Raw genomic sequence first — 23,458 nt, 5'->3', positions numbered from 1 at the left:
TCTTCTGAAACTACTACCGGCACTCTCACACTCCTGTAATAGTACTGAAAGCACAGCACTGTTCTAACACTACTGACAGCACTCTTCTTATACTACTAACATCACCTCACACTCTTAATACTACTGACAGCAAACCACTCTTCTGATACTACAGACAGCACTCTTCTAATACTACTAACATCACTCTCACACTCTTAATACTACTAACAGCAAACTACTCTTCTAATACTACTAACATCACTCTCACACTCCTAATACTAACAGCATGCCACTCTTCTGATACCCACTACCAGCACTCTCACACTCCTGTAATACTACTGAAAGCACAACACTCTTCTAACACTACTGACAGCACTCTTCTAATACCACTAACATCACCCTCACACTCTTAATACTACTGACAGCAAAGCACTCTTCTGATACTACAGGCAGCACTCTTCTAATACTACTAACATACTATTACACTCTTAATACTACCGACAGCATGCCACTCTTCTGAAACTACTACCAGCACGCTCACACTCTTAATACTACTGAAAGCACACCACTCTTCTAACACTACTGACAGCACTCTTCTAATACTACTAACATCGCTCTCACACTTTTAATACTACTAACAGCAAACCACTATTTTGCTACTACAGACAGCACTCTTCCAATACTACTAACAAGACTCTCACACCTCTTAATACTACTGAAATCACACCACTCTTCTAACACTTCTGACAGCACTCTTCTAATACTACTAACATCACCCTCACACTCGTAATACTACTGACAGCAAAGCACTCTTCTGATACTACAGACAGCACTCTTCTAATACTACTGACAGAACTCCTCATTCTAATACTTCTAACATCACTCTCACACTCTTAATACTACTGACAGCAAAGTACTCTTCTGATACTACAGACAGCACTCTTCTAATACTACTAACACCACTCTCACACTCTTAATACTACAGTGGTGTGCTTTCAGTAGTATTACAGTAGTGTGAGAGTGCTGATAGTAGTATCAGAAGAGTAGCATGCTGTTAGTAGTATTAGGAGTGTGAGAATGATGTTAGTAGTATGTTTAATTGATGGAGCGCAAAGAGTGATATAAAATGATGGACTGAGAAAAAAGTAACTGGAAAATTGATGCAATTTAACGTAAATTGAAAACCAAAAACGAACTAGATAACCACAGCTGTGTGACTTGGAAGCCTATTATTTCTTGATACAGTCCTCGTTTGTGATTACGTTACAGTGCTCACATTATCATCTGCACTAGAAGAGATGGGAGCCTCTGGTGTCTGGTCACAGAAGCTCATTTACATACAGAGGGGGATGACACCCTGTTCACAACGCACAACACAACTTGTTTCTGTAAAATGCTTGTACACAGTACACTGTAAAGTGACTCAGGTAACAGTGTGACTGTTGTATGATATGAGTGGGCAGTCTCAGTTGTTGAGACCTGAATGTCTGTAGGGTGCATCTTTAGTTCTATCAGCTGTTTGAGAGAGGGTGACATTCTCACATTCTGGGGACACAGCTGCAAACAGCTCCCCTTATGGTTTTTACATTTTTCATCTAGTCGGTGCAGATTTCACCTAAGACAGTAACCTTTCCAGCTCAATGGTCTGCTTCCTGGAATCAGCCGGCTTTCCTGTTCCCATACTTTGGTCATAAAAGGTAAATGTGTCTTTCACTAAAGTGTCCTTAGCTCGCTTTTGGTAATGTGGGTTGAGCAATAAGGCCATGCTCGAAAGTAAAGCAAAACAGTGGAAGTCACAAATTTCAATACAATGTAGTAAAAACTAAAGAGACAAAGAAATTCAACATTCAAAACAAGTTTTGATAAACAGTAATATTTAATAATTACTCTGGAGTAAAATCAAAACCAGGTCAGTGTTTTAAGGATTATTGATTAGCAAAACAGCTGTCCCAAAGAAAATAAAGGGCACAGTAAGTTCTGTCTTCGAAACCACAAAAAAAGACAATTAAGAACAAAAAGCAGATCCACTGACTCAATGATGAAGCCACATACACAATAGTATTTGTCCTCATTAGCCATGCTCAAGGTGGCACCAGTAAGTCCAGTTTCTGGTGATGATTATCACTGGAATTTGATTCAAGGTTTTGGACTCAATCGGTCCCCGAAGCTGACGAGATGCACAGAAGTGGCTTGAAGTTAAAAATGAACACAAAGTAGAGTTGGTTCATCAAGTTGAACCACAATTTACGGCCATCAAAATGCGTGAAACTTCAGGCAGTTACAACAGCTGGAAAGTCTTCAGAGCTCCGTGTTATGGAGATGGTTCAAGGTTGATGATCCCAGTGAAAGTACGGATTGTGGTGTGCGAACAAGCAGCGTACTGGAGCTCACGCTGATGGTTCAAACATGAAACTTGTAACCGTCAAGTTACATCACAACAGGTTCAAAGGTCAATCAACGCTTCAAACCCATATTTCAGTTATCCACGTGTAAAGGTAGAATACCAATGAAGGCAGCTCAAGGTGCAGGGATCTCAGATTTTGGGCTCTCGCTGCTTACATTGTAGCCGTACAGCAAGAGTAATAACTGTTCATCGTATAAGAATACAAGCCCCTCAGAACCAGTTAACAGCAGATGAGATTTCAGCACCAATGTGCCGGTAAATACAACATCAGGTAATAGGAGGAGGAGAAGGGTACATATCAAATCAAATCATGATAACATGGTTAACAAAATGGAGAAAGTACCTTATCCTACTACTACAGTATCAAATAGCTGCTACTAGAGTCCCTCAGAAGGCCGAGGGAAGTAGCAAGTCCAGGAAATTTACTTCAAGATATTCGTTGCTGCTCCTCAGCCAAACAAACACATCAGACGAGTGCTCTGTTGTTTTCGCAGGATCATCCTATTCACTCTAATAACTGCCCAAGTGCTGCGTCCACTTTAGCATTACCACAAAAATGAAACTCTCAGGTTGAGTTGGACGCCTCGAGGCTATTCACAAATGTATCTTACACCAGTGTGTAATCTATACATGCAAGGATGCTCTTAGAGTAACTTTGCTACTTTTAGCTATTCACCATTACAAGTATAAAGTTACTGAAAAGTGTGGACTTCTACGTCTGCACACACTTAAATAGAGGTGGAGTAAAATTTACAAATGAAACTTACTACATACAAAGTGGAGCAATAGAAAGTGCAGCACCACACATGGCCAACCACTGGTAATGCAACACCGTCCCTTAAAAAATAATGGAGGGAGAGACCTAAAAATCGAACCCGTTAGAAAATAAAGATAAAATAATGTGTTTTGCCTTATAAAACTACATATACCTTCAAAAGAATGCTGTAAAATGACATATACTTTAAAATTCATTAGTTTGTGATAACATATTTTAATCTTTTAATTTTAAAAATATTGCAACTATAAAAAAAGAATTAATTCTATACATACATTTTTAAGGATGTGTCCCCTCTGAACAGAGGTGAGTAAGGTAATTCAGTAATTCTGAGTACATAATAGGAAAATAAGATGATCTTACCTAGTTTGGATTTTTAAACAGATCTTTAAATAATTTTTTTTACATTTAAAATGAATTAAATATCTAATTAAAATACAAAATATTACTGTAGCATTTCTTACTTTGTTCTATATTTAAAGTATATACAAGTTCCATTTGTATTTAACCTAAAAATATTACATTTGTTTCAAGTGTAATGAACAATTGAAACATTCTTTATATTTTTTACACAGGGAAAACTCCACCCAAGTTGAAAATGTAGAAGATTATATTCTTTTTAAAGTTCAATTAAAGGTGTCCCACCTAAATTAACATTTATATTATGTATTAATAATTTTGTGAAAAATGTGATGAGGAGCATTAATTATAACAAATGTAATTATACTTTTCTAAAAATGAATGTTATATTAGTGTTTCAATCAAACAGATGTTATTAAAACATTATAAAATAATGAGTTTTGTTTTCTTTTTAGATATTTTTTGCCATTGAATTTAATTTATTTAGATTTTTAACTAATTTAAAATATTTAATTTACCATGATTTCCTACGGGGTTTTAATTCATGTCCGTAGCTCCATTATTATTTATGGGAGTGTATTGCAATTCCAGTGGATGGCCGTATGTGTTGTTGCCCTTACTCCGGCTCTGAGCTGGAGTACATTTAGAACTGTTTAAGGTACATTAGGCCTGTAGTGACTTTAGAGCTGTGGTTTATAAATAGCAATGGGTTTACTCATTTGTGGGTGAGTGCTTTTGATTCCCTAAATCCCTCCTTACTCCTTCCTTAGCCCTCCCCTTTATTCATAAATATTACACATTTTACATCCACTCCCCTCTGTCCCTCTCACATTTGCTCCACAAAAGTATACATGTGCAGAAACTAAGCAGTCGAGGCAGACAACTCTACAAAGAAAAAGATAGGAGAGGTAGAATGACCGCACGTAGTTTGTGAATAGCATTTTGTTGTATTTTAGTCATATATTAGTTTATGATTAGGCCTGATTATCTGTGAGACTCTCTTGGGTGTTTCTGATGTGAGTGTAAAGCTGGTGAAACTGTCCTCAGCAGATAGGAAGCAGGTTCCATTTCTAGCAAAAAGGACATGGAAAGAGGTCAATAAAGTGGATCTTTGTAATACGAGGCTGTGTCCCCTCAGAACAGAAGTCATTAGGACTATTTATGGTGGGGCCAAGAATGGTTTGTATGGAGTTGGCCCTGTCTGTAGTGGTACAAAGACTAGAGAATGATGTGGTGGGATGTTACTGAGATCAACTACCAGTCCATCAATCACCTTTAGTTTTTCTCAATGATTGGCCCTAAGTGGCACAGACATTAGCAGATGTTGGTCCCATAGAGACCTACGACAAAGGGACTCCTGCTGCAGCTTCCTGCTGAAGCTCATTAAGGCTGGAAACAGTTTGAGGTTACTTAGATTCTTGATCCTAGGGGCGTGGCCTCAAAGTTCAGGATCGAATGGACTTTGTGGGTCCGAGCCACGGCTTATAAACACTCAGGGAGCAAAACACACTGAACGGAATGAGGCCACAAATAGTTATTAAGGAATTAAGTTATTACAAGCATTTCCATGCCTCGCTGTGTGCTTTTCTCAGTAGAGTTTGTAGGATAATCAATGGATTGATTTCTTTGTGGCTGCTTCATCTGAAGGTTTTGCGGTTCTGAAACTTCCCCCCAGGGTTTACAGTGAGCAAATTTTATTCTCCCACATTGTATCTCTTATGTAGAAAGGTTACATTTGCAACTAAAGTTTTTGTCACATTGAGGGCACTGACAATTTTCTTTCACGCTGTTGATTTTCATGTTGAATCAAATTGAATCTCCAGCAGACACTTCCCTGGCATTTAGAAAAATTACAAGGTTTTTCTCGGTAAGTTCTTGCAGGTTGAGTGAGACCAGATTTCTGGCTGAAACTTTTCCAGTATTCAGAGAGCTAAGAAGGTTAGTGCCCAGTGTGAGTTCTCTCATGTCTAGTGAGATTTATTTTCTGACTGAAGCTTTTCTGGCATTCTGAACACTGATACAGTTTATACCCAGTGTGAGTTTTCTCATGTCGAGTGAGCTCAGATTTCTGAATAAAGCTTTTCCAGCGTTCAGAGCACTGATACGGTTTTAGTCCAGTGTGAGTATTCTCATGTCGAGAGAGCTCAGATTTATGAATAAAACTTTTCCAGCATTCAGAGCACTGATAAGGTTTTTCCCCAGTGTGGGTTCTCTCGTGATGAATTAAAATGGATTTCAGACTAAATTGTTTATGGCATTCTTTGCATTGATAAGGTTTTTGCCCAGTGTGGGTTCTTTCATGTACAGTGAGGTTGGATTTCTGACTGAAGCTTTTCTGGCATTCAGAGCACTGATACGGTTTCTGCCCAGTGTGAGTTCTCTCATGTCGAGAGAGCTCAGATTTCTGAATAAAGCTTTTCCAGCATTCAGAGCACTGATAAGGTTTTAGTCCAGTGTGAGTATTCTCATGTCGAGAGAGCTCAGATTTCTGAATAAAACTTTTCCAGCATTCAGAGCACTGATAAGGTTTTTGCCTAGTGTGGGTTTTCTCATGATACATTAAACTGGATTTCAGACTGAATTGTTTATGGCATTCTATGCATTGATAAGGTTTTTGCCCAGTGTGAGTGCTCTCATGGTTCGTGAGAGTTATTTTCCGACTGAAGCTTTTCTGGCATTCAGAGCACCGATACAGTTTGAGCCCAGTATGGACTCTCTCATGTACAGTTAAACTGAATTTCTGATGGAACCTTTTTGGGCATTCAGAACACTGATAGGGTTTATGCCCAGTGTGGGTTCTTTCATGCACAGTAAGGTTGGATTTCCGACTGAAGCTTTTCCAGCATTCAGAGCACTGATAAGTTTTTTGTCCAGTATGAGTTCCCTGATGTCGAATCAGACTACGCCAATAACTGAAGCTTTTTTGGCACGTGGAGAACTGAAATGGTTTTTGACCAGTGTGGGTTTTCACATGTTGCATGAGAGAAGATTTGTGACTGAAGCTTTTCTGGCATTCAGGGCACTGGTAGGGATTTTGTCCAGTGTGATTTCTCTTGTGTTTAGTGAGGGGGGATTGAAAACTAAAGCTGCTTTCACATTCTTTGCTCATACTCAAGTTGTTTGTTTCTCCGATTTGGGTCTGTTCCTGGATACATGCCATCTTAAGACTAAATCTGATTCCAGAGTCTGTACTTGTTTATGTTACACTCAACATTAACTTATAAAATGCACTGCAGATGATCTTCATAACATTTGTATTTAACTAATTATAGTTTTTACCTGGAGATCATGTTCCTACCTTTAAAGACACCAATCTAACTTCTCTTATACACTTTCACTGAGGAGCCCCTTGTGTTTATTAAGATGCTCCTCGTGGATTCATTTTCTCCAAGTTATGCCTGGTGATTTTGTGACTCCAGTTTATCACATTTGATTTAGGAGTTTTAAAAGCACTGACGAGGTCTTTGAGGTGTAGTGTTTGCCTGTTAAGTGTATTTGTTCACACAAGTAATGACTGATGATTAGGGCATGCCAGGGTGGTTTTATGTATTATCAATCACGCAAAATTGGCCCCTTTTAAGCTTTCTGTGCCAGTACATGCTTTTTACACCTACCGGCTAAGGCTAAGGCATGTACATGATTGACTTTGAAGGTCTGGGAAACTTGGAAACCACTCGGATCAACCCAAGAGACAGATTTGGTGGGGAAAAATCTTCCTATATTGGAAATGATAATCCAGCGTCTTTGCTGTAACAACATCTGAGAAAGGGCATTTACAATGACTTTCTTTTAAACAATGTTTTCTCTCCTCTGAATCACAGAAGATGGAAACAAAAGCTTGCGCTTGTAAACCAAGGATATTAGTCTTCTTGACAGTTCTGTCACATCACATCTACGGATACTGATCTGTTGTGGAGGGTTTGGGCCTATAAAGCTTTTCTCATAAACCATCAAACAGAATTTACACCACTGAGTATTCCCATGCGCACTGCGTGGGCATCAATTGTGCCCAATGTTCTCCTCAATCTCAGTTACTGACACTCAGTAAACATTTATGGTCAGTTTCCTTTAGGGATTTTGACAACTTTCACATTCACCAGTTTCTTCCGCTCCGAGTTCCTCACCATTCCTGGTACATAGAAAGTGTTTCTTCTCTAGAGCTCCAGAATGTTTTAACTTTACTTGAAATAATCCTTTTCGTTGTGTTTCACTAAATTTAAAACTTTTTTCTGTTCATGCTTCAGTCACCTGTAGAAACGGAGTCAGAGATTGTAAATGAACACAAAGAAAAATATTTATGATCTTATACTTTGCACAAAGAAAGTATTGACAAAAACAAGATAGGAAATCAGTTTGAGCTGCATTTCTGATAGTAGTGTAACAATGCAGATCGGGAGCTTGGGATCACTGGAAATCAAGGATGGGGGAGCAAGCATAGTGCATATTTAAGAAAGAAACTCAAGTTGCACATATATTGCGCCACAGATTCTCAGAAGCAGCCAACACTTTCAATTTACACTCTCTGTAAAACAGGCTGGTATGATAGTGAGATATTTGTAATTCTTTTAATGAATTATTAGATGTTACTTACTCCCCTACTCACTTAAATTATTCATCTATTCCTTTTCCAATGATCTAGGAAGGGACATTTTATTGACCAAAGAAATTGGCCTTGTTGCACTCAGTTCTTTAAATGGCACTGTAGGCTGATGTTGTGTCCCTTTAGCTCAGTGGAATTCACTATTTCAAATTGTGCGGATGATATGGACTTACTTGGTGGCTCAGAACTCATCACACTCCTCCGACAGGACCCGGGCAATGCAACACCTGAAAAAGAGAAAAAAACAGCACAACAGTAAAGGAAACTAAAAAGGGTCAAGAAAAGAGAAACACAAAATAGAGGAAAGAGAAAAAAAAGCTATATTCCACTTTGACCACATGTTCCAGCACAGGAAACTGTGCAGCAGATGCTTGTGAACCCATAAGTTACATCTAAACACTGTGCCCCCAAGGTCCGCACCAGGGGCGGCTCCACCGGTTGCACCACCCTAAAGCAAGCACTGTGTGCATGTGTCCACACATTTGTACTGTGTCTTTTGCTTGTAATAGACAAGACAGAAAAGGGCAGGATGGGAGTGCGTAAAGAGATGGAAGACAGATCCAGAGAGAAAATATGCCGAAAGAACGGACAAAGAGAGGATAGTATAACGTGGTGTTGAGGAGGAGACAAATGTGCCAATAGTTAAGGAACTGCTGGGCAAAACTGACTTAAACGGAACTGACTTTGCACTACAACCCAACATGGTAATTACCATAAGTTTGATAACAACAAGAATAGTGCACACAGGGAGTCAAATATTGAAGTGAAGAGACAAAAACAAAACAGAGAACAAGAAAGGGACTAGAGAAAGAAGAAACAGGGGAAAAGGAAACTTAGAGTTATCGGAATCCTTACCTGGCAGTTATTTTATTTTGTGTTCCTCCAAGGGTGGCAGCCAAAATGCACTGCCTGGTCATTCCAGAATACCTTGAAAGGAAGGAAAGAAATAGTTTTGTGTCAGACGGCAAATACACTCCATCCCATCTTCCAAATAACCGTCCTGAACTTACAAAACAAAAGAATTTCTTGTTCTCTGGAGGCCATTGTGAAGCAACTATGGTTAATGAATAAGTACTTTTTTGGTTCACCAAGAACCATGATCCCTTGCTGGAAGAGGTCTCTAGGAATATAGAGTGCACCCACAGTCTCAGAGAACAAACCCTAACAACCCAGTCCACTTCATAAGCACATCTTTCCATTTACAGATCATGAAACTTGCAAATCAAAAAAATCTGGTTAGCAAAGGTATGTTAATGTCCTTGAACATAATTCTGCCCACACTTCATAAATCTACCACACTCTTAGATTTATAGAAACCATGCTCTTTCAGTTCAAGTTCAAGTTGATGCAGAGTTCGAATGCTGAGCAATGTAAGCAACAAGGCATCAATGTGTTGGCGCTTTTTATTGATAAATTATCTGAAGGGATGATGTGGAGGGTCAGTGTCTTTTGAGCCCTATAGGACAGCGACCAAAGTACTAGAACATTGGAATAAATCCTTCACGAGACAAAGCTTGGAACACTGAAATGTTGAGACCTCCATTGGAGACAACGGAGCAGCAGCAGCCTATAAAACCTGATCTAGGCCCGCTGCTCTCAACATTACAATGTCCTTATACACAGCCTCTGCCTCTCTGAAATACATGGAGTGGGCAGGAGAAAGCAAAGTAAAGAGCCTGCAGCAGGGCACACAGGAGCCTCCCCCATTCCTCCTCCCGTAGCTCGCAGTGTCAATGGCGTCTCAAAGGGAAGCGGGGGGGTCCTGCTCATCTCCTGCATCTGTTTCGGCTCACCAGAATGATGAAAATCAGTTTAGACGAGCCCCGGGAGAGCCAGGGGCTGACTTCAGCCTCCTTTCACAGCTATTGCTGTGAATGTTCAACAATTAACCACTGTGGTCCCGCATGCGGCTGTTAACTGTTGAACATTCACAGCAAAATCTGTGAAACAAAGGTTCCGGAGTACCGGAGGTGTTTCAACCCCCTCGGTCCCTGGGACACTGTTGCTTTATTAATTAACATATTCTGCCCTCATGGGGAATACAGTGTAATGACCTTATAGTCAGCAATAGCAGGCAATACTGTCCATTAAAGGATCGCACCCTTGGTAAAGGCCCTTGCCTTTGGAGCTACAACAAGCATCAAAGCTATATTAAAGGTTTCAAATAATTACTGAACATGGTTACTCAGTCAGAGAAATAATTATCATAATATTTGCAGGAGGATCACATTTTGGTAACCTCCAAAGTATATGAAAAGCCAGAATCAGAACTAACTCTATCTGTAAAGTCAATAGACAGACCACCACAACAAATGTGTGCTACAATATAAGAAAACATTTTTTTTATAATATCAAATAGCAAACTGACAAATAACCTGCTTATTTGGAAATCAAGGAAAAGTTCTTAAGTTTTTAGACAGAGAGAACACATTATTGACATGGTTCATGATGTGGTAAAAATGACAGCAATCAATGAATGTTCATGAAAGTATGGCACAACAAAATGTAATTTAATAAACCACACCTACAAAATGAATAATTAATTGTGACTCTTCCCCAAAAAGCCACAAGTCATTTTACAAGGTGATTCCCTAACATATTAACTGTATCTTAATCACAGTTTAAGTTTCTGGCCATTCATGTATGACCCAATTTGTACGGGAACATTTCCTGACAGATTATTTCTTGTTTATTAGAAATGCCTACAACTTGGACTCCTTTCCCAAGAGGGGTGGGGTGGGAGCTCCCGTCAGTCTGACTGTGGAACGGGAGGCACATTTATTGATTAAAAGTGATGCTGGATTCTCATTTACTTCTTCCACAAAAGGGCCACTCTGGGTGACCTCTAGGACTGCCCCAAGCATGCAATCCTTCTCCCGTCTCAGGCACCGTCATTGTGTCTGATTCAGTCCATTAGAAACTCTCGTGTAGATGCAAGTCGTGGAAAATACTTATTAATCACTAAAGGATTTTGTTGAAATCCTGAATTTGTTGAGAATTTGGCGTTCTATTCTGCACTGGGCTGTGGGACTATCTGGACTGAAGGTATGTTCCAATATATCTGCCTTTGATTCTGCATGCTCGGCACAGAGGCCAGTTGGGCTGGGACCATTGACTGAGACATCCCTTTCGGTGCCATATGATTCATGATCCAGTTTCCCAGGTTCCTGCAAACATCGCTAGGATCATGTCTTATTCTGCACATTATTAGTGTTTGAGGTATTTAAATTGCCACTGTCAGTAAAACCTATACCCTGAGCAGGGCCGGACCGGCCGTAACGGGCTTCTGGTTTTTCCCCAGGAAGCTATAAGAGTGGGGACCGATTGTTCAGTGCCGGGAAACATATTGGTCACTAGGGGCTGGTTTTGCTGTGGTGCTGCTATATCGCCCCCCCCCAGCAACAAAAGAGGCAGGGAGCTGGTCCGTCAAAATTGTCAGGCCTGGTTTGGGTTCCCAGTCCGGCCCTGACCCAGAGGAACAACATTTCCTCCTTGCACATACTGAACATCATTACTCTGCACCCCAACGCCGTGCACATCCAAATTCACACCAGCAACAAACCCAGAATCAAAACAAGAATACAATCCGTGAGAACCACTTTCGTCACCCGTCTCGAAAAATTTTGTCTGAGCGCTCATTATTATTATTTTGATCTTCTTCAGCTTAGTAATAAAATTGTCACTAGAGTACTTTGGATACAACAAAGTCTCATCAAGAATGTTGGTCTGCAGCGCCTCACATTTTGCTGGTTATATGCACTACCTTGGAATGCAACGCTAAAAGATGCGTCCTCTTTCACCCGGTCTTCAACTTTGCAATATTGTCTGTAAATCTGCATTATTCTCTTGTAATACATAATAAAATATTTTGAGGCGCTTCACTCTGTGGCTCTTCAATTGGCCAGTTTACAAGCAACTTACACTCATTCCACAAATCTCTTGGGACAACAATGAACAAACTTAAGCTCAGCTCTCTACCACCCTGCCTGGACGAACAGGTCTCATCTCCACTGCATCCCTCCTGGACAGGCCCCGCCTTCTATGAACCACCCAAACACAGGACAGGCCTCACCTCATCTGCACCCCTGGACAGGCCTCTCCCCCTCTGCACCCCTAGACAGGCCTCACCTCCTCTGCACCCCTGGACAGGCCTCACCTCCTCTGACCCGTGGACAGGCCTCACCTCCCCTGCACCCCTTGACAGGCCCCACCTCCTCTGCACCCCTGGACAGGCCTCTCCTCCTCTGCACTACTAGACATGCCTCACCTCCTCTGCCCACCTGGACAGGCCTCACCTCCTCTGTACCCATGGACAGGCCTCAACTCCTCTGCATTCCTGGACAGGCCTCACCTTCTCTGCACCCCTTGACAGGCCTCACCTCATCTGCACCCCTGACCAGGCCTCTCCTCCTCTGCACTGCTAGACAGGCCACACCTCCTGTGTACCCCTGGACAGGCCTCACCTCCTGTGCACCCCTGGACAGGCCTCACCTCCTCCGCACCCCTTGACAGGCCTCACCTCCCCTGCACCCCAGGCCTCACCTCCTCTGCTCCCCTGGACAGGCCTTTCCGCCTCTGCACCCCTGGACAGGCCTCTCCTCCTCTGCATGGCTAGAAAGGCATCAACTCATCTGCACCCGTGGACAGGCCTCTCCTCCTCTGCACCCCTGGACAGGCCTCTCCTCCTCTGCCCCCCTGGACAGGTCTCACCTCCTCTGCACCCCTGGTTAGACCTCTCCTCCTCAGCACCCCTGGACGGGCCTCACCTCCTATGCACCCTGGACAGGCCACTCTTCCTCTGCATTCCTGGACAGGCCTCACCTCCTCTGCACCCCTGGACAGGCCTCACATCCTCTGCAACCCTGGACAGGCCTCACCTCCCTTCCACCTCTGGACAGGCCTTACCTCGTCTACACCTCTGGACAGGCCTCAGCTCTTCTGCACCCCTGGACAGGCCTCACCTCCTTGCACCCCTGGACAGGCCTTACCTCCTCTGCACCTCTGGACAGGCCTCTCCTCCTCTGCACCCCTGGACAGGCCTCACCTCCTCTGCACCCCTTGACAGGCCTCTCCTCCTCTGCACCCCTGGACAGGCCTCACCTCCTCTCCTCTGCACCCCTGGACGTGCCCCACCTCCTCTGCACCCCTGGACAGGCCTCACCTCCTCTGTACCCCTGGACAGGCCTCACCTCCTATGCACCCCCTGGACAGGCCTCACCTCTTCTGCACCCCTGGACAGGCCTCACCTCCTCTGCACCCCTGGACAGGCCTCACCTCCTCTGCACCCCTTGAAAGGCCTCACCTCCTCTGCACCGCTAGACAGGCCACACCTCCTCTGCACCCCTGGACATGCCTCCCCTTCTCTGCCCACCTGGACAGGCCTCACCTCCTCTGCACCTCTGGACAGGCCTCACCGCCTCTGCATCCCTGGACAGGCCTCTCCTGCTCTGCACCCCTAGACAGGCCACACCTCCTCTGCACACCTGGACATGCCTCACCTCCTCTGCCCACCTGGACAGGCCTCGCCTCCTCTGCACCCATGGACAGGCCTCACCTCCTCTGCACTGCTGGACAAGTTCAAGTTCAAGTTCAGGGATTTATATAGCGCACTACTCACCCAGAGGGTCTCAAGGCGCTTGGGGAAGGGGGTTTGGCCTCACCTCATCTGCACCCCTGGACAGGCCTCAACCCCTCTGTATCCCTGGAAACAGGCCTCATCTCCTGTGCACCCCTAGACAGGCCTCACCTCCTCTGACCCCTGGGCAGACCTCACCTCCTCTGCACCCCTGGACAGGCCACACCTCCTCTGCACCCCTTGACAGGCCTCGCCTCCTCTGCACCCCAGGCCTCACCCCCTCTGCTCCCCTGGACAGGCCTCTCTGCCTCTGCACCCCTGGACAGGCCTCTCCTCCTCTGCACCCCTGGACAGGCCACTCCTCCTCTGCATTCCTGGACAGGCTCACCTCCTCTTCACCCCTGGACAGGCCTCTCCTCCTCTGCACCCCTGCACAGGCCTTGCCTCCTCTGCACCCCTGGACAGGCCTCACCTCCTCTGCACCTCTGGACTGGCCTCTCCTCCTCTGCACCCCTGGACAGGCCTCACCTCCTCCCTACCTCTGATCAGGCCTCACCTCTTCTGCACCTCTGGACAGTCCTCACCTCTTCTGCGCCCCTGGACAGGCCTCACCTCCTTGCACCCCTGGACAGGCCTCACCTCCTCTGCACCTCTGGACAGGCCTCTCCTCCTCTGCATCCCTGGACAGGCCTTACCTCCTCTGCACCCCTTGGCAGGCCTCTCCTCCTCTGCACCCCTGGACAGGCCTCCCCTCCTCTGCACCCCTGGACAGGTCTCACCTCCTCTGCACCCCTGGACAGGCCTCTGCTCCTCTGCACCCTCTGGACAGGCCTCACCTCCTCTGCACCCCATGACAGGCCGCACCTTCTCTGCACCCCCTGGACAGGCCTCACCTCTTCTGCACCCATGGACAAGCCTCACCTCCTCTGACCCCTGGACAGGCCTCGTCTCCTCCGCACCCTGGACAGGCCTCATCTCCTCTGCACCCCCTGACAGGCCTCACCTCCTCTGCACCCCAGGCCTCACCTCCTCTGCTCCCCTGGACAGGCCTCTGCTCCTCTGCACCCTCTGGATAGGCCTCACCTCCTCTGCACCCCCTGACAGGCCTCACCTCCTCTGCACCCCAGGCCTCACCTCCTCTGCTCCCCTGGACAGGCCTCTGCTCCTCTGCAGCCTCTGGACAGGCCTCACCTCCTCTGCACCCCATGACAGGCCGCACCTCCTCTGCACCCCCCGGACAGGCCTCACCTCTTCTGCACCCATGGACAAGCCTCACCTCCTCTGACCCCTGGACAGGCCTCGTCTCCTCCGCACCCTGGACAGGCCTCACCTCCTCTGCACCCCCTGACAGGCCTCACCTCCTCTGCACCCATGGACAAGCCTCACCTGCTTTGACCCCTGGACAGGCCTCGTCTCCTCCGCACCCTGGACAGGCCTCGCCTCCTCTGCACCCCCTGACAGGCCTCACCTCCTCTGCACCCCAGGCCTCACCTCCTCTGCTCCCCTGGACAGGCCTCTGCTCCTCTGCACCCTCTGGACAGGCCTCACCTACTCTGCACCCCATGACAGGCCGCACCTCCTCTGCACCCCCTGGACAGGCCTCACCTCTTCTGCACCCATGGACAGGCCTCACCTCCTCTGCACCGCTAGACAGGCCTCACCTTCTATGCACCACTAGACAGTCCTCAACTTCTCTGAACCCATGGACAGGCCTCACCTCATCTGCACCCCTGGACAGGCCTCTCCCCCTCTGTACCCCTGGACACGGGCCTCACCTCCTGTGCACCCCTGGACAAGCCTCACCTCCTCTGACCCCTGGACAGGCCTCGTCTCCTCCGCACCCTGGACAGGCCTCACCTCCTCTGCACCCCCTGACAGGCCTCACCTCCTCTGCACCCCAGGCCTCACCTCCTCTGCTCCCCTGGACAGGCCTCTCCACCTCTGCACCCCTGGACAGGCCTCTCCTCCTCTGCACGGCTAGAAAGGCCTCACCTCCTCTGCACCCCTGGACAGGCCTCTCCTCCTCTGCACCCCTGGATAGGCCTCTCCTCCTCTGCACCCCTGGACAAGCCTCACCTCCTCTGCACCCCTTGACACGCCTCACCTCCTCTGCTCCCCTGGACAGGCCTCTGCACCCCTGGAAAGGCCTCTCCTCCTCTGCACCCCTGGACAGGCCTCCCCTCCTCTGCACCCCTGGACAGGCATCCCCTCCTCTGCACCCCTGGACAGGCCTCACCTCCTATGCACCTCTGGACAGGCCTCTCCTTCTCTGCACCGCTGGACGGGCCTTGCCTCCTATGCACCCTGGACAGGCCACTCCTTCTCTGCATTCTTGGGCAGGCCTCACCTCCTCTTCACCCCTGGACAGGCTTCGTCTCCTCTGGGCCTCTGGACAGGCCTCACCTCCTCTTAACCCCCTGGACAGGCCTCTGCACACCTGGACAGGCCTCGCCTCCTCTGCACCCCTGGACAGGCCTCTCCTCCTCTGCACCCTCCAGACAGGCCTCACCTCCTCTGCACCCCTGGACAGGCCTCACCTCCTCTGCACCCTGGGCAGGCCTCTCCTCCTCTGCACCCTCCAGACAGGCCTCACCTCCTCTTCACCCTGGACAGGCCTCTCCTCCTCTGCACCCCTGGACATGCCTCGCCTCCTCTTTACCCCCTGGACAGGCCTCACCTCCTCTGCACCCCTAGACAGGCCTCTCCTCCTCTGAACCCCTGAACAGGCCTCACCTCCTCTGCACCCCTGGACAGGCCTCTCCTCCTCTGCACCCCTGGACAGGCCTCACCTCCTGTGCTCTCTCTTCCTCCTGGGTCTGGGGGGAGGTCTGGGTGGGGGGTCTGAAGATGGAGGTAACTGCAAACACAGACAGACAGGGCTCCTCCTTCCTCTGCAACAGGCTGGACACAGAGCACAAGGAGGAAGTGATGTCAGCACTTGCTGCTGCTGCTGTCTCTGCCACCGCTGACCTGGAAGAGGAAACCCTTCTCACTTTCATCCATGTAAAGCTCAGTTGGTTTCATCATCAGACGAGGTGCGTCCTCTGGTGGCTGCTGACAGAACTGCCACCTCCAGGCTCCAGGAGTGAATACATTTCACACAAACAAGCAATGGTGCCTGTAAAGACCTGGGATTTCAGATGTCACAGACGGGAATGTTTTTAAGGGTCAGACAGTTCAAGTACAGGGCCTCACACTTGGCTGCTGTAAAAAAGCATTTATAGCTTCACTTCAGATGAGCATCTTCCGAACACTGATGTAAAGGATTTAAGAGTATTTACAGAAAGGTGACAACTGGAAGTGGCAGTCTGTATTTCAAATCATAATATATCTGTATTTCAATTAATATATAGGTGTATCGGTCAGTTTTCCAATTAAGCTGGGCAGCTTATTTATTCTTTTAAAAAATTTATTCGCAGTTTTTCAAATCCACAACGTGCTAGATAGCAAAGTAAACAGAGGTTAATACCATGGAGTTTAAGACACCAGATCAGTGACCATGAGGCATAGGTCATGTGTCTAAGCGACAATTGAAGGAACAGCTTATTTCTAATGTTCCTATGTCTGTGGCTTATTCCTTATATTTAATACTGTTTTATATCCTTGAACAAGACTGAATTGTAGGTTCTAATTAGGTTTTGACTTTCTGGTTTAAGAGCACAACGGTCTCCTAAAATATTAGGATAGCGGTCTCTTGCAGGCTTTGTTTTTTTTGTATCTAGTAACCAGCATCCTCTCTCAACCAAGATTCACTGACAAAAATAAAGCAATATATCTTTGAAACAATTAATTCCTAAGATAGGGCAACCGAGTATGAACAAGAAATTTCTCACACGGTTTACATTGTGTTAATGTTAATGTTAATGTTATGGGTGTCTTATATAGCGCTCGGCTACTCCATGGAGTGTCCCGGCGCTTTTTTCCAACCCACAACAGACTACAGAAAAGAATGGCAGAAAGGAAGAGGGAAAAGGGGCAGGTTACTGTCCATACAGCCATGTCTTCAAGTCCTTTCTGAAAACCAGCAGACTAGAAGTACATCGAAGTGACAGAGGAAGGCTGTTCCATTACTGGGGAGCCAGGCGTTTGAAGGAGCGTCCCCCAATCCTAGCCTTCCTGACAATGGGGACAGCGGCAAGGCCAAGGGTATCGGACCTAAGGGATCTAGCAGGCTTGTAAAAAACAAGACGTTTCTGAATGTACTCTGCTCCCATAGCATTCAGTGCCTTATGTGCCAGTGTCAATGTTTTAAAAACAATCCGCTTGCGAATAGGCAACCAATATAAGGAGTTTAGCAGGGCCGAAGCTCTTGCTCGGCGGGGAAGGCAAAAATTAGCCCGTGCCGCTGAGTTTTGGTCCACCTGAAGTTTTTGAAGTAAATAGTCAGGGAGGCCCAAATAGAGAACATTGGAATAGTCCAGCCTAGAACAGATCAGGGACTGGACAGTTGTTTTCCTATGCACTATTGGAAGCAAGGGAAGAACTTGCGTAGCATTTTGAGCAAACCATAGCAAGTACCAGTCAGACCCAGAATCTGGGACTTAAACGAAAGGCTATTGTCAATTTTGGGGAACATCCTTTTCAACGCGGATGTTACCCCGCAGTGCTTTTACGACGCATCCTTTACAACGCAAGTCGTAACCACGACTTGCGCTGGAGGGCGCTAAAGGATAAAGAATAGTACATTTACTATTCCAACACCTTCCCTACTATTCACGGTGGCTGGTGTTAGAATAGTAAATTATACTATTTACTATCCGCGCCCAACAACGCAAGTCGTTGTAACGACTTGCGTTGTTAAATACGCGTTGTAAAGGCACACGTTGAAATGGTACGCGTTGTACCGTCATATATCCGTCAATTTTGACCCCCAGATTCTTAGCAACTAACGAGGAGGATGCAGGAGGACACATGTTGATAGGCCACCAATCCTGCCAGTTCGGGTCCGCGTGACATCCAAAAAAAAGCACTTCTGACTTGTCAGGGTTGCATTTAAGGCTATTTCGTTGAAACCATTCGAACACAGCCAGAGGCAGCTCCGAATGCTCTCACCGTCAAACTCTGCTCCCTTATGACAGGTGAAAAGGAGCTGGGTGTCATTGGCGTAGGATATGATCTGAGCACCAAAAGACTCAGCCAGTACCGCCAGAGGGGTCATAAAGATATTAAAAAGAGTCGGGCTCAGGACCGAGCCCTGAGGGACTCCGACCTCCAGAGGCGGCACTGCGGCTGAGTAAGGGGGGGCCCAGACCACCTGTCGGCGACCTGCTAGATAAGATTGAAACCAGCTCAACACCGTCCCTCTCAGACCGATCTCGTAAAGTCTGCCGAGAAGAGCCTCATGAGGGACGGTGTCGAAAGCCGCCGACAGGTCCAACATAACCAACATAGCCCTTCCTCCGGCATCCAACACATCTTTTATGGCCTCATTGACCTCCAGGAGTGCTGTCTCGGTACTAAGATTGGATCGGAAACCCGACTGAGTGGAATAGTGCAGTAGTGTGGCTCACTGGTTAGAGGCGGCAGACCCGAGAGCAGAGGACGGCCCGGGACCAGGGTTCGATTCCCGACGCGGCAGGTTTCTGGACCAGGGTCAGCGGACTCGATAATTCTCTCGCCTCAGTGCCCACTCTGATCAGCGATCACACTCGGCAACTCTGGGCATAAGCTTGCCTCATCTGCACTAACGGCCCCACCAGACCGCCGGGGATGCCTGGTCTCACCCTGGAGATACCCATTAAGGGACCATCTCTCAGGGAAGCCAGGAAGGGTTTCGCAGCGGTCGAAGCGCGGAGATACTCCTCCGGGAGTCGATCCTAGTGCTATATAAACTTGCAATTAATTAATTAATTAATGCAGCAGACTATGGGTTTCATAAAAAAGAGTGGGTATTACTGGTCTGAAGAACAGGGGAGGGGCATTTCATTACTCGAAAATATTCTACTCTTTCACATAGGCTCTTATATCACAGTACGCTTGTCATCAATACACCATTGATTACTGAGTGTGCATAGCTGCCAAGGTTTCAGATTGCCTTGTGTGACATTTTCATAACTTCAGTGTAATTATGAGTGACATTTCAAGAACTATGAGTGACACTTTCTCGTGCGCAAAATCAAGTAAGGAAGACTAGGGAAACACATAAATGTATGAAATGACATCCTTTTGAGCAAGGTAGCGCTAAGATCTTGCCCTAAGAATACATTGCCCTACATAGAATATGGAAACCTCAGTGTTATAAGCGTGGTCGGTCTCTTCACTTATGAGTATTGTGTAATCCTTGTCAAATCAGCCGATCTTCATGTACTCCGCTCTGTTACCAACAACTTGTAACTAAAAAACCCTCTATTGCGCACGTGTTTTGGAAGACCATTGCTGGTTTGTACTGGGGTTTCTACATACATTTTTACCGAGCATAAATGCATACAATGTTGGCAACTTTGATATTCTTTATTCTTCAGTGTGGTATTTTAATGTGGATCCTTACTCTGACAATATGCAAATGCTCCACTGCACTGTAGTCCTTTGAATTTTTACTGGTGCTTTGTTACCCTGCAGCTTGAATATTTGTTTGTGTTTTTGAGTGTACGTGGCACAGTTGTATTTCCTTGAATTAAGGAGTAGTAGAAACACTTCCGATTTTGTTTGTTTTAAAATACTAAACCCATTTGCTTTACATTCTTTATTGTTCTAACACTATTGCAGCAAATACAATGTTGTCAGATCCGCTGGTGGGGCTTTTAACAAAACCCTCAGGTGGGCGGTGGGCGGGCCGGCAGGGAGAGCGGACCGGAAGTGGTGGGCGGTCTCTCAGGGACTCCTGGGATTTGGAGTCCCTGATACGCTCGCAGCCCTGCATCCCTCTGTCGGTGTTGGTCTCCCACTCCTCCTCACTTGTTGGCGAAGCGGCACCCGCGGAGCGGGTGCGGCGAGCTGTTTGCAAAGTCCTCCTCTATGTGACCAGCCAGAGGTGAGCGCGTCCCAGCAAGCGCTTTGAAATAAGGTCTCCCAGTTGTCAGATCCGCTGGTGGGGCTTTTAACAAAACCCTCAGGTGGGCGGTGGGCGGGCCGGCAGGGAGAGCGGACCGGAAGTGGTGAGCGGTCTCTCAGGGACTCCTGGGATTTGGAGTCCCTGATACGCTCGCAGCCCTGCAGCCCTCTGTCGGTGTTGGTCTCCCACTCCTCCTCACTTGTTGGCGAAGCGGCACCCGCGGAGCGGGTGCGGCGAGCTGTTTGCAAAGTCCTCCTCTATGTGACCAGCCAGAGGTGAGCGCGTCCCAGCAAGCGCTTTGAAATAAGGTCTCCCAGTTGTCAGATCCGCTGGTGGGGCTTTTAACAAACCCTCAGGTGGGCGGTGGGCGGGCCGGCAGGGAGAGCGGACCGGAAGTGGTGGGCGGTCTCTCAGGGACTCCTGGGATTTGGAGTCCCTGATACGCTCGCAGCCCTGCAGCCCTCTGTCGGTGTTGGTCTCCCACTCCTCCTCACTTGTTGGCGAAGCGGCACCCGCGGAGCGGGTGCGGCGAGCTGTTTGCAAAGTCCTCCTCTATGTGACCAGCCAGAGGTGAGCGCGTCCCAGCAAGCGCTTTGAAATAAGGTACAATGTATTATTGAAGGGCGTGACTGAATTGCACAGCAAGGCCATATTTCTAAAGGAATACCCAGGCATTCTTTCTCATTTTGGCCACATGACCCGCAGATGCTAAGGGTCGCAAGGACAGTGCCAGGGGTCGCAAAAGACACATCAGGGGTCACAGATGCGACCATTTTGCGATCCGTAAATGGCATCCATGCACACACTGCGGTATTTGTTTAATCTGTCTCGGAAGAATGAAAGGGTATTCATTTTAGAGATCTTAGCAGGATGAAATGCGGAGCTGTACACAGCAGAATGTCACGATATGAGGACTGAGGTAGCCTCAAACAAACGCTAACAAATCCATGATCCAGACGACTTCCCACGACACAACGCTTCCTGTAGGAACAGAATTAGCAGTGAAGACAGCAAAAATCCAAGTAAACAAACACACGCAAACACTATAGAAAGGCTCCTTCTTCTTCACCTCCACACTTTAAAACCGGATGTGCAAAAATGAGAGAGTAGGAGGAAGAGGACGACCACAAAAAATGAAGGATGTTGGAGACGGCTTCAGGAGGACGCTGCATAAGAGGTGGAATACGGAGAAAGAGTTCCGGTAGGAGAGACAGAGGTTACCAGCTGCTCTAAGAGACCTTTCTGAAGCTCGCCCAGAGGGTGTTGTTAGTGTTTTGCTTCAGTTCAAAAGAGCGTAAAAACAGCCCTGGGTGTGGTAACGGTCTAGTTGTTCCCAACTAGCGCCGGAACCGGAACACCTGAACAGGAACCGGAAGGCGGCCATCTTGTGAGGCGCCGACCGGCTCAATGAGAGTCACGTAAACCCGGCGCTCCGGGAAATAAAGTACATCTCGAATACACGCCTGGCTCCGAGTTTCCTTTACGAGAAGGGTTCCCACAATGGCGACGAGGCGGGACACGAGCCAGTTCTGGGCATAACAAAAAAAATGCACATGCACGGAGCATCAGGCACCAATCCCGGAGCGCGGCAGAGGGCGAATGACGGCGCAACGACCGACTGAATTGAAAGTACCTGCTACGCTCAGCGACGCAGGAGAGGTACAAGGAGACGCCGTGCCAAGGCACAAGGGCACAGAGCGACCAGTGGGCGGCCCATAAGGGAAAGCGCGGGAAGAGAGTGCGCAACGTGCTACGCGAGATCAACGCGGCGAGCCCAGTACCACGCAGAGTAGGAGAGGGAAGCACAGCCAGACACGCACTCACCCTCTGGCCACGGCAAGCTGGCGGAACAGCAGAGACGAGGTATGGGGTCAAGCGAAGCGGACAGGGGCAGACCGCGAGCGAACCCAACAACTGAGGGGGCAACAGGAGGTGCAGACAGCAGGGAGAACAGTGAGGAAGACGGAGACGAAAGACACGCGCCAGACAGCCCGCCCAACCGCACAGTTCCCGCACAGGCAGGCCCAAGGGGCGACAGAAGGATGGCTACACCGTCTACTTCCCTCCCCCACATGGTGCCATTCCTCCCAAGAAGAGGAGAGTCCACGATGCCCTGGGAAGATTGGATACGGTACTTCCTAAATTATTTAGAGGCATTAGAAGACGAAGGTGAAGCGGCTTACTCGAGCCCGAGGAGAAGGAAGAAACTGTTACACAACCTGAGCCCAGAGGGTTTGAGAGTATTTGACACCATCGTCAAAGGTCCGAGGGACGCGACGGACACGGATGTGTTTAGACATGCCATAGAGGACTTGGATGCGCACTACAGACCGGTAGTGTGCGTAGCCATAGACAGACACAATTTTTTTCAGAGGAAACCAGAGAGCGGAGAGATGGTCGATGAGTACGTGGCGGCTCTACAGAAGTTGGCACTGACGTGCAAATTCCGGACCCTCCACGACGAGCTGGTGAGGGACCAGATCATAATGCACACGTCGAGCACACACATCCAGGAAAAACTATGGGTAAACGGCGATGCTCCCCTGAAGGAGGTATGGGCCTTAGTGAAAAAGGCAGAGATGTCCAAACGATGTGCCCAGGTGGCCAGGAAAGACACAGGAGGAACACAAACGGTCGGTATAGAGTCATGACGCACAACAAGAGTGACAAGACCAGACAAAGGGAACCACCCAGGGGCCAAGACACCAGGAGGGGCCCACAGACAGGGGGGGCAACCCCGAAGACAGGAAGGGGAGGACGACCAAGCTGTTACA

The 23,458-nt window shown here is 47.6% G+C and overlaps 1 protein-coding gene across 5 annotated transcripts in view; it reads right to left on the bottom strand.

Moving 5' to 3' along the window:
* Positions 1–1,836: 1,836 nt before the first annotated feature.
* Positions 1,837–23,458, bottom strand: part of LOC147738033 (uncharacterized) — a 95,037-nt gene continuing 73,415 nt past the window's right edge. Inside the window, exons 1-4 of one of the 5 annotated variants that reach the window (XM_086952088.1) lie at positions 16,483–16,620; positions 8,974–9,045; positions 8,292–8,345; positions 1,837–7,766 (exon numbers count right to left, since the gene is read on the bottom strand). In XM_086952088.1, the coding sequence (XP_086808214.1) occupies positions 5,458–6,678 (1,221 nt within the window). In that variant the 5' untranslated portion in view covers positions 6,679–7,766; positions 8,292–8,345; positions 8,974–9,045; positions 16,483–16,620 and the 3' untranslated portion in view covers positions 1,837–5,457. Of the gene's footprint in view, positions 7,767–8,291; positions 8,346–8,973; positions 9,055–16,482; positions 16,621–23,458 lie in introns of those variants that run through there. The other 4 variants (XM_086952087.1, XM_086952091.1, XM_086952090.1 and 1 more) reach the window with 4 other exon arrangements.

This window comes from Lissotriton vulgaris, chromosome 1_1 (assembly GCF_964263255.1).
Source record: "Lissotriton vulgaris chromosome 1_1, aLisVul1.2, whole genome shotgun sequence".
Classification (NCBI taxonomy): Eukaryota; Metazoa; Chordata; class Amphibia; order Caudata; family Salamandridae; genus Lissotriton; species Lissotriton vulgaris.
This window is presented reverse-complemented; position numbering and strand designations above follow the sequence as displayed.